The sequence below is a fragment of the Equus caballus genome, chromosome 23 (genome assembly GCF_041296265.1).
Source record: "Equus caballus isolate H_3958 breed thoroughbred chromosome 23, TB-T2T, whole genome shotgun sequence".
NCBI classification, from domain to species: Eukaryota; Metazoa; Chordata; class Mammalia; order Perissodactyla; family Equidae; genus Equus; species Equus caballus.
In genome coordinates, this window is record NC_091706.1 from 22,516,209 (window position 1) to 22,530,064 (window position 13,856).

The following is a 13,856-nucleotide window of genomic DNA, read 5'->3' on the forward strand; positions in this document are numbered from 1 at the left end:
TTCCCTACCCCCATGGAGCTTATGATCAGGGTTGTTGTGGGGCCTATTAGTCAGGGTCCCCTCGAGAAACAGGTGTCAGTTGTCAAGAAACCATGGGACACTTGAGGAGAGTCTAATAAATAGGGCTCTAAAAATGTGGGTAGGGTTAGTGAAGCATCCTGTAACTAGTGTTGGTAGAGAGTTATTATCACCCCCAGGGCTGCAGTGAGAGTAGGTAACGTTATCAGAACTTAGCACAAGAGGCCACCCTTATGAGAGCTGTGGTCTTAGGAAGAGAAACATTGTGAATGCCCATTACATGGCTCAGCACGGAGAGCCAAAGGAATAAATACCCAACACCTCACTTGTTCTCTTCCCTCTGATATCCTATCCTCCGTTAAGCATTTATAAACCCCATTCAATACCTATTCTTAGAATTCCATCCACATATGTCTCTTCTAGACCTTTTTGTCACCAATTTTCCACTCTTATTCTTGTTTAGCCCCCTACTACCTGTCAACTCACTGAGCTACTGGACATAAATCAGTATAAATCGAAACTCAAGCACATGTCAGTTCTTCACAAAGTGAACTAAATATACCTCCTTGAACTCTACCCACTGGGAAGATTTTTTTCACCACACGTTTCAGAACCACCCCTAAGTGAGACTGCAATTGTAGCAGCCATAATTTCCAATGATGCCACCATACACTGGAAACCCAGTTTGAAGGAGAGTTGATGGGTATGTGGCCACAGGTCTCCCTTGGGGACTTTTGGGGAATGTTTAATTGTATATTCTTGTGACCAAGTTATGAGGAATTTTGTCAAAGGGACCCAGCCTTCCCTTTAGTCAAAGCCTCCTGTCTATAAAGTAGGATATATCAAGGATTTAGAAAGAGAATCTGAATCCCTGTTGTGGTGATTTGTGTTCGTTTTTGGCCCACAAGATCCAGAATTTCACATGCATATAGATATAGATCTCAGGAAGCATCTCAGTAGAATACCCATCTGTTTCATTTCAATGAACTTCATGATCCAAGAGCCACCACCACCGATCCCTTCATGTCACCACAAAAGATGGCTGCACATGAGAAACACTCTAAGAGTTTTAAAAAACATTTGTCAGTATCCCATTAGAGAAAATACATATTTCATTGGTATGAAATGCAACATGGGCTGCTCCTGAGTCCACACGGAGTATGCTCATATTGATTAATTTGAGCCTATCCAAACATAATTCATCCTTCCTAATCTAATATGATAAGGATCCACCCCCTTATGTGCTACCTGGTTTCTGCTTTGTTGGGCAAGATCTTGAGCTCCTTTTGTGGGTTTGGTTTTCTAATTTCTGGATTTCTTGCAGTTTTACTCTGAACATAGCTGGTTTTTTATTCCCATTATGGGCCTGGAGCCAGTAAGCAAGTTCGGACAGGGCCTGAGGATAGTGTGTATCCTCTTTCAGGGGTAACTTATACTAGGCTCACCCCTTCGGATTGAGAGAGAGAGAGAGAGAAGTGAGAGAGACACTGTCAGAATTCAGTTACTCTTCACTTCTTTTTCTAAGCTCCTCAAAGCAGTGACTTTTAGTATACCTTAAAGGCCTTAAAATTGCAGAGAGTGTGGCAGGTAGAACAAACTTGAACTGTCTAATAAGCCTCAAAGCTGTGCAGAGGCAAGTGTACACCTGCCAGGCAAAGTGCACAGAGTATAGAATATCTGTTCTGACCAAGCAGGAGTATATGTTTGACCATATCCCTCTCCTCTGATAATAACTTTGGGCTTCCTGGATGCTCGGTAAATCCACGTAAGTGAAGGAATACAATTTCTTCACCTTAATCTTGACCTCACACTGAGTCCATCCTAGCAGTAATTGGGGGAGGTGTACTTACCTGGCATTCACCCTCATATGGGTAGTGATCATTTGATAAAATATTGAGGAACATAATGTCCCTCTTGAAGATATTCTTGTATTCACACCTTATCTGAGTGAGTAATTGAGGCAATCCATTGAGAGCCCCAGTATATTGGATCACTTTTCAAACTGTTCAGACACCTCCATCTGGGAACTGTTTCTCTCTATGCCTGTCAATATTAGATTAGCTTTATCCTTTTAGGGTTTCATGCAAAAGGAATCATACAGTGTATTTTTGTGTGGCTTTTTTTTTTCACTCAGGATAATGATTTTGAGATTCATCGTATAGTTGAATACCAGCAACGAAGGAACAGCCTCACACAGGGAGAAACAACTGCTTATGAAATCAAGGGAGACTCATTGTGCCCAACGAGTTCAGCTATATCTGAATCCAAATACATGTAATCATTCCAATTTCCAGGTTCCCGGACTTTCCCAGTAAATGTCCCAAATCTCATCTAATACACCTCCTCAAATTGGGGATCTAATAGTTCTTGTAATTTTTTGAAGAAATAATGTCCCAAACTTCCCAAAGTTGATGAAACAATGTTAATTTACACATCCAAGAAGCTTACTGGACTCCAAGTAGGATAAATACAAAGATATAGTTTTACCTGGACACATCATAGTCAAACTGTTGGAAGCCACACACAAAGAGAAAATCTTAAAAGAAGAAAGAGCAAAACAACTGAACATGTACAGGAGAGCATCAACGTAAATAATATCTAACTGCTCATCAGAGAAAAGAGACCCTAGAAGGCAGAGAAATGGCATATTCAAAATACTGAAAGAAAACATGGTAACGAAGAATTTTTTTATCCGGCAAGACTATCCACTAAGTATAAAGGTAAAATAAGGACATTCTTAAATTTAAAAAGACTGGAAGAATTTCTTGATATCAGAACTGAATTGTGAGAAATACTAAAGGAAATTCTTTGGGCTGGAGGAAAATGACATCAGACAGTACCTCGAATCAGCTGGAAGAAATTAAGAGAGCCAGAAGTAATAAATTTCTGGGTTTTAAAAAAAAATCTATAAATATATTTTCTCATTTCTTCTGTTAAATTCTTTAAAAGACACGAGATTGTACAAAGAAATAATTGTAACACTGTAGTATTGGTTTTGTAACATACATAGATATAATATATATAAAAATAATAGCACAAGAGGGGAAAGTAATAGAGTTACATTGGAGGAAACATTCCATATTTCATAGGAATTAAGTTAATATTCGTTTGAAATAGACCATAGTGAGTTAAAATGCATATTGGAATCCCTAGCACAGACACTAGGAAAATAGCTCAAAAACAGTAAAAAATATTCAATAGAGGAATTAAAATGATGTCCTGAAAGATTTATTTAGCACAAAAGAAGTTAATAAAGGAAGGACAGAGAACAAAGAAGCCTGAAGACATAGAAAACAAATAGCAAAATGGTAAATGTAACTCTGATCCTATCAATAACTGCACTAAATGTGAATGGTCTAAAAAAACCCATTAGAAGACAGAGATTGGGAAAATGAATAATAAAGCAAGATCCAACTCTATGTGATCTACAAAAGACACATCTTAGATTCAAAGACAAACAGACGTTGAAACTAGAAGGATGGAAAAGACATATCATACAAATAGTTACCAAAAGATTGCTAGAGGGTTGTATTAATACTGGACAATGTAGATTTTAAAACAAGAAATATTATTGGAAGCAAAGAGGCACATATCCAAATGACAAAATGTCCATACATCAGAAAGATATAAAAATTATCAATGCTTACAAATGTAACTACAGAGCTTCAAGATACGTGAATTAAAACTTGACAGAAATGAAAGGAGAAAGAGACAATTCAACAACAATACTTGGAAATTGCAACTGCCTCCTGTCCATAATGGATTAAAAAGAGGAAAGACAATCAGCAAGGTTATAAAAGACTTGAACAGCACTATCAACCGAATTAAATTAAGTGACGTGTATAGATCACTGCACTCAATGACTACCAAATACACATTCTTTTCAATAGCACATGGAACATGCTCCAGGATAGACCGTGTACTCAGCCATAAAATAAATTCAACAGATTTAGCAAGAATGAAATAATATAAAATATGTTCTCCAACCACAATGGAATGTGAGCTATCAAGAATGGACTATATCTGGGATATCCACAAACATTTGGAACTTAAATGACACCCAGCTGAATAACACATGAGTCAAAGAATAAACTGGGAACAAAATTTGAAAGTACTTTGAAGTGAATGAAAATTTAAAAAATACAATATCAAAGTCTACGGGATGTGCCTAAAGCAGTACTTAGAGAGAAATTTATAGTATTAAACACCTATAGTGGAAGAGAGGAAAGTCTCAAATCAATAATTTAAGTTCCTACCCTAAGAAAGGAAAGAAAGGAAAATAAACCAAACTGAAAACAAGCAAAAGAAAGGAAATACAAAAGATTAGAACACATGCCTGTGAAATACAAAACACAAAGATCAATAAAACCAGAAATTGGCTGTTTACCAGATAAAGTTGACAATCCCTTAGCTAGCATCCCCAAGGAAGAGAGAAGATAGAATTTAAGAAAATCAGAAATTATAAAGGGCCACCCACAGAGAAATTAAAGGATCATAAGAGCATATTATGAACAACTTTATGCCACAAATTAGACAATTTATAAGATATTGGCAAATTCTTAGATCCAAATTTCCAAAACTGACTCAAACAGAAATAGAAAATCTCCATAGATCTGTAACCAACAGGAAAATTAAATTAGTAATTAAAACCCTTTCAGGGAAGAAAAGCCCAGATTCGGATGACTCAACTGGTGAATTCCATTGACTATTAATGGAGAAAATAATCCCAATCTCTCACCATCTATTTCAGAAAATATCGAAGGAGAGAGCTGGTCTCACATCATTCTATTAGGCCAGAGTTACCTTGATTTCAACGGCAAGTGAAGACATCACATGCAAAGACAAGACCACTATCCCTCATGAATATAAATGAAAAATCCTGAACGATGTGTTAGTGAGTGATGTCACCAAGATGGGGGAGTAGGAGATCTTAGCCTCTGTCCTCCAAGAAAGATCAACAATTAGACTGCTACCTACCCATGGTCAAAAAGAGTTCTGGGAGAGCTCTAAAGCCCCCTTAAGAAACTTTAGCAACATAGCAGAACAAAAAATGTGAGAATAACCACACATAAAGAGAAAGAAGAACAGCTTCATTTTGCCTGCATCACCCCGTCCTTTAAGCTGGCATTACTCAGTGCTAAGAGGGAACTCCTCAGCTAGAAAGAGCTCTCCTTTCAGGGAAAGAGAGAGCAGAGTGAACGACCAGCGTCCCAGCCTTTCAGGGCACACGTGAAGTACCCACTTTGGTTTCCCCCCACCCAGAGACCGGCAAAGCAGAGAGGTATAGAGATGGCGAGGGACAGGGAAGAAGAGCAGGGTTTACCAATATCGGGCACACAGCAGTAAAGACCACAGTTGTGTGACCTGTTCTATAGATAACTCCAACGTGGAAGGGCAAGGGGAACAGTGCACTAAGAGAGATACACAGCTCTGTGGGAGCAGGGGAGGAGCAGTCTCTGAACACGTTCCAGGAAAGGGGTCACCTTCCACGCCAAGATGAACTTTGCATGAATAAAGATTTAAGTGAGGACAGACTGAGAAGAGAGAAGAGGGGAAGGAGGTGTCGACCAAATTTCATCCACCTGCAATTTTACCTACTCACATTTTATCTACCACGGCAAGAAGTTAGTATCTAATATTTTAAAATTACTTTTAAATACAAGTATTCGCCTACCAGTTATATAAATGGAGGTAAACACAAGAACAGCTACGATAGAAATGGCTAAAGTGGTTTCCACGGGGAATGGAAGTGGGGGGATAGAAAGGACTGGGGTTGTGAGGTTGGGGAGGGCCCGTCACGCTTCTTTATAAAGCCTTCAGTACTATTTGGTTTTAAAGGCACAAGTATGGATTCCTTAGATAAATATTAATTTTTAAGTGTGCCTTAAAGAATGAGTAAGGTTTCTACAAGGAGAGGGAGGAGGTGGGTATTTCTAGCAGAGGAACCAACATTAACAGAGAGAGGCGGCAGGAGAGCAGAGGGAAGAGCAGGTAACCCATTAGGATGACTGTGGAACACACCTCCCTGCGTGGGGACACATGAGCTGGTGCTTGACTGCAGAAGGCCTTGGATAGAAGGGCGCGTGCGCGCGCAAACACACACACACACACACACACACACACAGGCACTCATGTGGTTGTTGGCAGGAAGGCCATCAAGGGTATTGGGCAAAGGGGTGATATGCTGAGAACTGAGCTTTAAGTACAGCAGTGGTTCTCACCTTGGAGATTAACTTCCTTAATGGCCTCCCAGCTACATTTTAGAAGCCTTGAAAATGGTACTCCATTGTGTCATTGTCATCCACCACAGTCACGCACCACGTAACAATATTAACGATGTTTCGGTCACTGATGGACCACGTATGTGACAGTGGTCCCATACGGGTAGCACCACATAGCCTAGGTGTGTAGTAGGCTCTACCACCTAGGTTTGTGTAAGTACACTGTGTGATGTTCACACAGCAATGAAATTGCCTAATGATGCATTTATCAAAACATCTCCCTTTCATTAAGTGATGTATGCCTGTACTGATTTTAGTCTTGTGAATGTTGAATAATGAATTCTTCATTTCAATTATTTGAGTCAGCCCCACTGGCTGAAGACGGTAAAGGCTGACTGAAGCAAAAAACTAAAATTTGTTATTCAACATTCACAAAACTCAATGAGTAAAGAAGAACTTTAAGTTCTATATCAGGGTTCATGTAAGGCAAAAACATTCTAAGGGAAAGATGGATTTGAGGACATATATGATGCTGAGTGTAAATGTCTGAGTACAAGCAAAAATTCCAGGGAGCATTTCAGACTTTCGAGGCAGTGGAATTGGTGAAACCAAAGTCAAGCTCTCCAAACAGTAAAGGGGGCCCGGGTAATATCTGGAGTACAGATGGAACAGGCAGAAAATTTCATTAATGTAATTGTATGATGTGATGAACGGACAGAGTTGGAAAATAGGATGGCAGGGGAGGGCCCAGGATGGATGGAGAGCTCAGCTGGGCTGGTGGAGGGAAGGGGCCATGGGCACACCCTCTGCATGTCCCCTCCCCCACCCTCTGAAACCCTTTGTGACTCTTGAGTGCTCTGTGATGCAGGCCTGGGATTATAGGCAAGTGCGGACACTCTCAGAGCTCAGTTGCCTCAGGCAGCCTTGCGATTCAGAAAATGGAGTTCAGTCAATGGAATGTTCTCTCATTTCTGAATAGCCATATTGAGTTGTTTTTGAGCATCTGCTCAACATTCTTAGATAGCGACCACAACCTCACCATCGTGTGTGGGTTGTGCTTGCTTCTTCTGTTCCTGTGCTTCCTGGTGGGGATTCCATCTTTACCAACCTTCTGGAAAACCAAAATCTACCAAAAGGTAAGGATCCCTGGGCAAGCCACCAACAGGGATTTTTTATTGTTGTTTCCATTTCTAGTCCCCCATTTTTAAATGAGTTGGTCCAGAGAGACTCCTAAGGTGGCAAGTCTGAATAGAGGATAGAACGTCATCCTTCTAGGGGAATAGGCCAGGCAGGACTAGGGCTTCAGCTGGGACTGTTTCCCATTTAAAACTCACAGACCATCTGGGTGTGGTGGAGGATTCCTGGATAAAATCCCATCAGTGACTTCACGGCCCTGCATTAGGTTATTTAGAGAGTTTGGGATCTGTGTAGGAGGACACTGTTCCCAACACTGGATCATGAGTCACGTTCCCATGTCGGGCGTCGTTCGACCAAACCGTCCTTTGTGTTGGGCAGATCAGGAGAGCAGTGCTGAGCCTCTGAGCAGACACTGGAGTGTGAGCTCTGTCCCAGGATACAGGGGCCTATCTGAGGAAGCACAGATGTGACTGTGGGCCTCAGAGTCTATGCCCTCCTTGAGCAGAGGACTTCTGACTGAGAAGATCAAGTGTGGACTCTAGCCAAAAATCCTCCTTCGAGTTTTTCAAAGAAGGAAAAATTGAAAGTATCTTATCACCTTTAGAAATTCAGAAAGGGAAAGAACACAAAGTGCTAGCAATAAAAATAGAGAGTGACATGAATCTTGGATGAATATCTGAGTTTCCTAGAGAGAGGAGCAAGACAACTAAGTCCTCGCTCCTCATTCTTTGCTTTTTGTTCTCAGCGTCAGGGCAGAGCCAAGAGGAGAAGAAAAGGTGGAACATCAAGTGGTAAGGTTCCAGCTATCCCACCTGAGCTCTCCAAGGGTGACCCTTCCTGTCCTCTCCATGAGGTCCCAGGTCCATGGTCTCTGAGGATGTCAGTCGCTCGATAGAGTCCCTCTCAGAAAAGAGAGGCCTCAGAGGAAAGGCTCATGGGAAGGTAGTCAGAACCCGAGACATTTCTCAGACTCCTGCTCTGCCCAGCTCTGGGCATGAAGCAGTGATGGGCCTGGACAATGGGTGTTGCCCAGTGCGTGGCCGTGGGAGACGTCAAGAGTCAGAACTTCTGTCTCCTGACCTTGAGAGACTGCGTTGACTTCCTGGATGATCAGACTCCTCTTTGAGGTAACCATTGACCTATGTTCCTCACATGGTGGTTTTGAACATCCCATGGGATAATGTATGTGACAGTGCTTTATAAACGAAGCAACAAACACATGTGAACCTTATTAATATTATCATTGACCGTTTGACCACATCTACTGATTCTTGGGGCTTTCAGAGTTAACATCCCGTTAATATCCCAAGGGTCTCCCCTAAAGGGACTCCTGTGTAACACCTATGCTTCTACCTTTATTACATGTTTAATTCACTCTTCTGATTTCCCAGGTTGGAGAAATTACCAGAGGGAAAGAGAGGAGAAAAGGAGGCTAATTTCTATTCTGAAAAGGTGACTAGTCTTTTCTTTCCTGATCCCTCTTTAACATGTTCTCTGCAATTCCAGGGATTCAGTACAGCCTGCAGTAGTCATGGGAGGGGTTTGCCATAGGAACGGGTATGTGAATGAAGGCCTTGGGGTGAGGGCTGCTGAGTGTATGGTGAAGTCATAGATGTGGGGCATTGTGAAGGGGCAGCAGGCTTCAGGTGGCCCCTCCCCTGACAGGCCAGCAGGTCCTCCTTTCCTTGTTCTGGTCCTGGCTACAGTTTTCTACTTCCTGTCTCCCGCAGGCCCCTAGGCCGGCCTCTCGATACCACCCGCTTTCGTCAACTATTATGCCCAGACCCCTCCTGTGAGGTGTGTAATAGCACAACTGCTGAGATCAATCGGCTCCTGGAGGACCTGGAAGATGATACCGCCTCTGTGTCCTCTATGGCTTCCACAGCTTCTGGGACTGAGTCATCATTCACTCTGTCCTCTGCCTTCTCAGAAGTCCCTCCAGGAGACCTAACACCATCCCCTCCACCTGACCCTTCCCCACCGCCCCCCTCCGTTCTCTCACCTAACCCGACGACACCCTTAGCTGGCTTTCTTTCACCCTCACCACCGGGTCACTCTATGCCACCAGAGCCTTCTCCTCCCTTGGAGTCCAAATTCCCAGCAGACCATTGCCCACCCCAACCCCTTGCCCTTCCCCCTCTCCCACCACATGACACCCAGGCAACGGGTCCTATTCTCCAACCAGAGACCACTCTGTCTCTGAATACGATCTTCTCTCTTGACCGCACCCTTTCCCAAGATATTAACCCCTCACCAAATTTGTCCCAGATAATCAATCCCACTGATTCACTGGCTTGTCATCACACACCACCAAGCCTGTCTGTCTCACCACCGACAGACCACCCTTTAACTGTGGCTCGATCTAAATCGGTTTCCATCTTACTGAAGTCTGTTCCAGAGAACTCATCTCCAGATAGCCCTGGCGGGTTGTCCACTTATGTCCCAACAATCAGAGGCACTGACCATTCAAGCCTGTCAATTTCAGAATTATCCTGGTGGCAAGCTTGTGCCAAAGACTTGTTCTTAGCACCTTCCACCTTGGCACCATGTGCTTTTAATCGAGAGTTTCTTGCTCTCCATTCTTCAGAGTCCTCTCTGGAGAGACACCCTACAGCTAACCTTATAGAGCGTGGTAACCTCTCATTTCTCAGCCCTCATGTCCTGGCACTCCTGGAGAGACAAGTCCGAAAGAGGAGTGATTTCCTGATGTGGAGGGAAAAGGAGAAGGAGAAGGGTTCTTTTCCAAAAAAACTTAGGCCAGACTACCCACTAAATCCTTCGCGGAAAATGCTAGAGTCAAATGCTGATGAGTGTGACTCAGCATTCTCCCTTCCTTTTTGGAGCAGTGCAGGCAAACCAAAGGAGCTGCACATGCATGGGCAGCCCCCATATCCTAAAATCTTGGAGGACCATTTACAGGAAAAATGTACGCAGCTCTTCTGGGGTCTCCCATCTCTGCACAGCGAGTCCTTGCCCTCTGCTATCCGTGACTCAAGTGACTGCACCACAATCTTCCTTTTCAATACCATCTCAAATGCCTCCATGGGCCAAGAATCCCCGGTACCTCTCCATCGCCCACCTCCATCCTTGCCTGAGATCCAGCCCCAACCCTTGCCTCAAACCCTGCCCCAATCCCAGCCCCTACCTCTCACTCAGGTCAAGTCCCAGGCCCACCTTAAATCCTCACTCCCAATCCTACCATCTGGTCCTCTACCCCAGAGAAGGATCTGTGGAGTGTGTCACCATAGACCCCGGGATGAATCAGAGTCTCTCACCTCATCTGAAATTCAACAACTGGAATGGAAAGTGTTGCAGAAGCAACAGGAAAGTTTGTGGGGTTCGCCCTCTGTAGTCCAAAGATCTCAGGAGGAATTTTGTCCTTCAGCTCCCAACTTCCCTTACCATCAGGCCTCCCAGGCCCATGCCTCCATCTCCACCCTTCCCGTAGAGTTTCCTCTCAGTGATGAGCTGAGGAAGAAACTGGAACATCACCTTCGAAAGAGGCTCATCCAACACCGGTGGGGCCTGCCCCGCAGGATCCGTGAGTGTCTGTCACTGATGATGCCTCCAAGAGATTTCTCAGAGATAGCTAAGTCAGAGAGCAATCGTGGACTCTCACGGATCTCGGTGAACAAAGATCTAAATGTTGGATTGAGCCAATCCAAAAGCTTCCATGACAGGGGTTCAGAACTGCTTCAGGGAGAGAAGGAGATGGGGAAGGATCAGGGGCATAGCCCAGAGAACGGCCCAAAAGCTCACCTGTTGAGTGACCCAGAGAGCTCTTCAGATAAGGATCCGGCATATGACTCTGAGAAAGACCTAAATAGTCACGTGGCAAGTCTGTCAGGGAAAAATTCAAGGGCCTTGGAGGAAAGTCTAGATCAGAAACAACTTGAAAATGTCCTCAAAGCACATTTGAGCAAGAAGTTTGAGGAAATCAGTGAGGCTCGGCTCCCTGGGACGGTGCGCAGTTCATGGCATGCTAGCAAGCAGACATTGCTGCTTTCTGACAAATCCCGCACCCAAATAACACAGAGGAGTCTGCCACCTTCAGTGGGTGGGGACTCCTCCCTGAATACCTTCCAGGAGCTTTGCTTCATTGATTCCAGTGCCCAACAGATGATGGAAACCCATATTAAAAGCTTTCGTCTGACGATGGAGTGGGGCCTTCCCTGCAGGGTCCTGGAATCCATACAGGCGTTTAAATTGGAAGATGCTGCATCCCAGTCCTTGCCCTATTTCTACTGCGCCCCCTCAAATAACCCAACTTTGGAAGTGGACTCCAAATCCAGGGGCTTCGAGCCCCATAGAGGAAGCTCTAAATCCGCTCTTCAAGAAAAAGCGGAAACAACAAATTCAGCCCTGGTCCTGGATCGTCTTTGCCCTGCTACTTCACCTATGGGCAGGCAGGGACAAGGGGTGCCGAGACAATCACCCTCTGGTATCAACCAAGAGATTGCAGAGGTTGTTCAGAGGAGTAAGGGTGCCAGGCAGACTCATCTGCCTGTCACCTGTGGCATCACAGGCAAAGCGAGTCAGAAATTTACTCAGCTAGGCAACAGATGCCCCCCAGAGCTGCCTGCAAGGCAAGCTGGTGCCAAACATGAGACAAAGGATGAGAGAGTGAGTCCCAGTGATAGAAGAGCAGGGCGACAGGACAAAAAGATGAAGTCGGAACCCTTTTCCGTGCACAACACGGCCAGGGACATATTCAGGGCCAAGGAGCTCAACGCTCTGCAGTCAAAAACTGGTAATGTGTTGACAACCAGCAAGCCAGGAAGCTCCCAAATGAGACGTGGGAATCACAGTAAAATAGAAATTACTGGGACCATTGAAAGCCCTGCACCAAAAAGACAAGCTCCCCAAGACCCGAAGTCATCGGATCTGAAGGAACATCTGTTGAGGGAATTAAAGTCGAAACTAGAGAAGAGGAATCAGAGCCAGGTCCAAGGCCAACACACTGACAGGTCCCCTGCCTCAGAGAGCTTGACTTACAAGGCCTCACTGACTCATGCCCACGGTGTCTCCCCTGGGGACATGGGAGCTTCCCAGGTGCTGCATGTCCATCTGGAGGACAGTGGGATCAGCAGGCAGCAGCGGCAGGAGCCTTGGGTCCCTAAGAAAGACCTAAAGAGGTACGAGGATAAGAAATTCCCACCAGCTACAATGAGAGTGAGCCCTCCGGGCCCCAACAAAGAAGAGCTTGGTGGAGGGGATGCAGGGTTGGGGACATCCCAACCTACCAGAAAGACTTTCGCTACTCAGATCACAGCATCAGAGGGGACGCTTGGGAGCAAGTCTTCCCACACCTCATCACAGAAGGCACAGCCTCCTCCTGAAAGTCTGCTCAGAAAAAAGATGAACCACATTTTTCAATGGCTTCGTCCTGGGACAAAGGGCAAGAACCAAGAACATCCCCAGGAAAAGGGCAGCCCCATATCATCTGCACAGAGCAGAGGCCTGGTTAAAGGGAGAGCTGCCGTTACTGGGACCACCACGGCTCAGAAGACCAGGACGGTCCCTGGGAAGTTCCCAGTGGAGAAACTGGGGCAGCGTTGTGCAGCAGAGGTCACCCGCCCTCAAGAGCCCCTTCCTTCCCTGAGGAAGTTTGTGAAAACTTGGCAGAAGGCCGAAGAACAGGCCCAGGCAGAGCCCGTCCAGGGGCATCCTTCCAACTACAGGGCTCCCTCCTGTAAAGTGCCAAACACTAAGTCCTGCCACCACGTAGAAGTTGTCTTTGCTGGCCAGAATTATCCTACATGTTCTAGACGGATCAGAGACCAGAACAGACACCCTCAGAAAGTCATGGCGTTTAAAGATCAGCTCTTGGATCAGAAGCGTCCCTTATCTGTGCCCCGCAGGGAGCATGTGCCCCATCCAAGCTCCACCTGCAGGCGTCAAGCCGGCCCAGGGGCCTCCAGCTGTTCTCACCACTGCTAAAGGCACTCTGTTTAGGGACCCGTCTCTATGTCAACAGAAAACGCTTTTCCAGCGTTTCGAGAGCGGAAAATTTCCCACCGCAAAATCATTCCTTCTTGTGGAGAATATTAATTCTCCCCAATAAATGATTCTCTAATAATAGTGATGTCTTTTCTGCGTCCTGTGTTGGGGGCATGGGTTTCAGGTAACTCAGGGCTTGTGCTTAGGGAAAAGGAGGAGTGAGTTCAGCTCTTACTGATTGCTTCCTCTGGCTTCTAAAAGGTCACCGGTGCTCTGGAGCTCTTGTTGACCAAGAGATCTCACGTGCCCCCAAAAGCCCACTTCCTCCCTGATGAAGTTTGAGGAGGTGGGCTCTGCCTCCTGCCTCTTCGCTTAGCCTTAACGAAAGTGTAGAGCAGCCCACACCTCCCGCTCACTGAATGTTTTACATCCTTCAGAGAGTAGGGAGGACAGGTGTTCTCTATCCGAAGAGGGTCAAGAATAGGTATGCAATTCATAAAACAACAATGAAGAAAAAACAGTGGCTTCATCATGATTTAG

The 13,856-nt window shown here is 45.0% G+C and overlaps 1 protein-coding gene across 1 annotated transcript; it reads left to right on the plus strand.

Moving 5' to 3' along the window:
* Window positions 1-2,151: 2,151 nt before the first annotated feature.
* On the plus strand, window positions 2,152-13,658 carry LOC138920278 (spermatogenesis-associated protein 31D4-like). Its single transcript, XM_070248117.1, has 5 exons — window positions 2,152-7,375; window positions 8,122-8,167; window positions 8,768-8,828; window positions 9,107-11,555; window positions 13,578-13,658. The coding sequence occupies exons 1-5, from the start codon at window positions 7,178-7,180 to the stop codon at window positions 13,656-13,658; spliced, it is 2,835 nt and encodes a 944-aa protein (XP_070104218.1). The 5' UTR covers window positions 2,152-7,177.
* The last annotated feature ends 198 nt before the right edge of the window (window positions 13,659-13,856 follow it).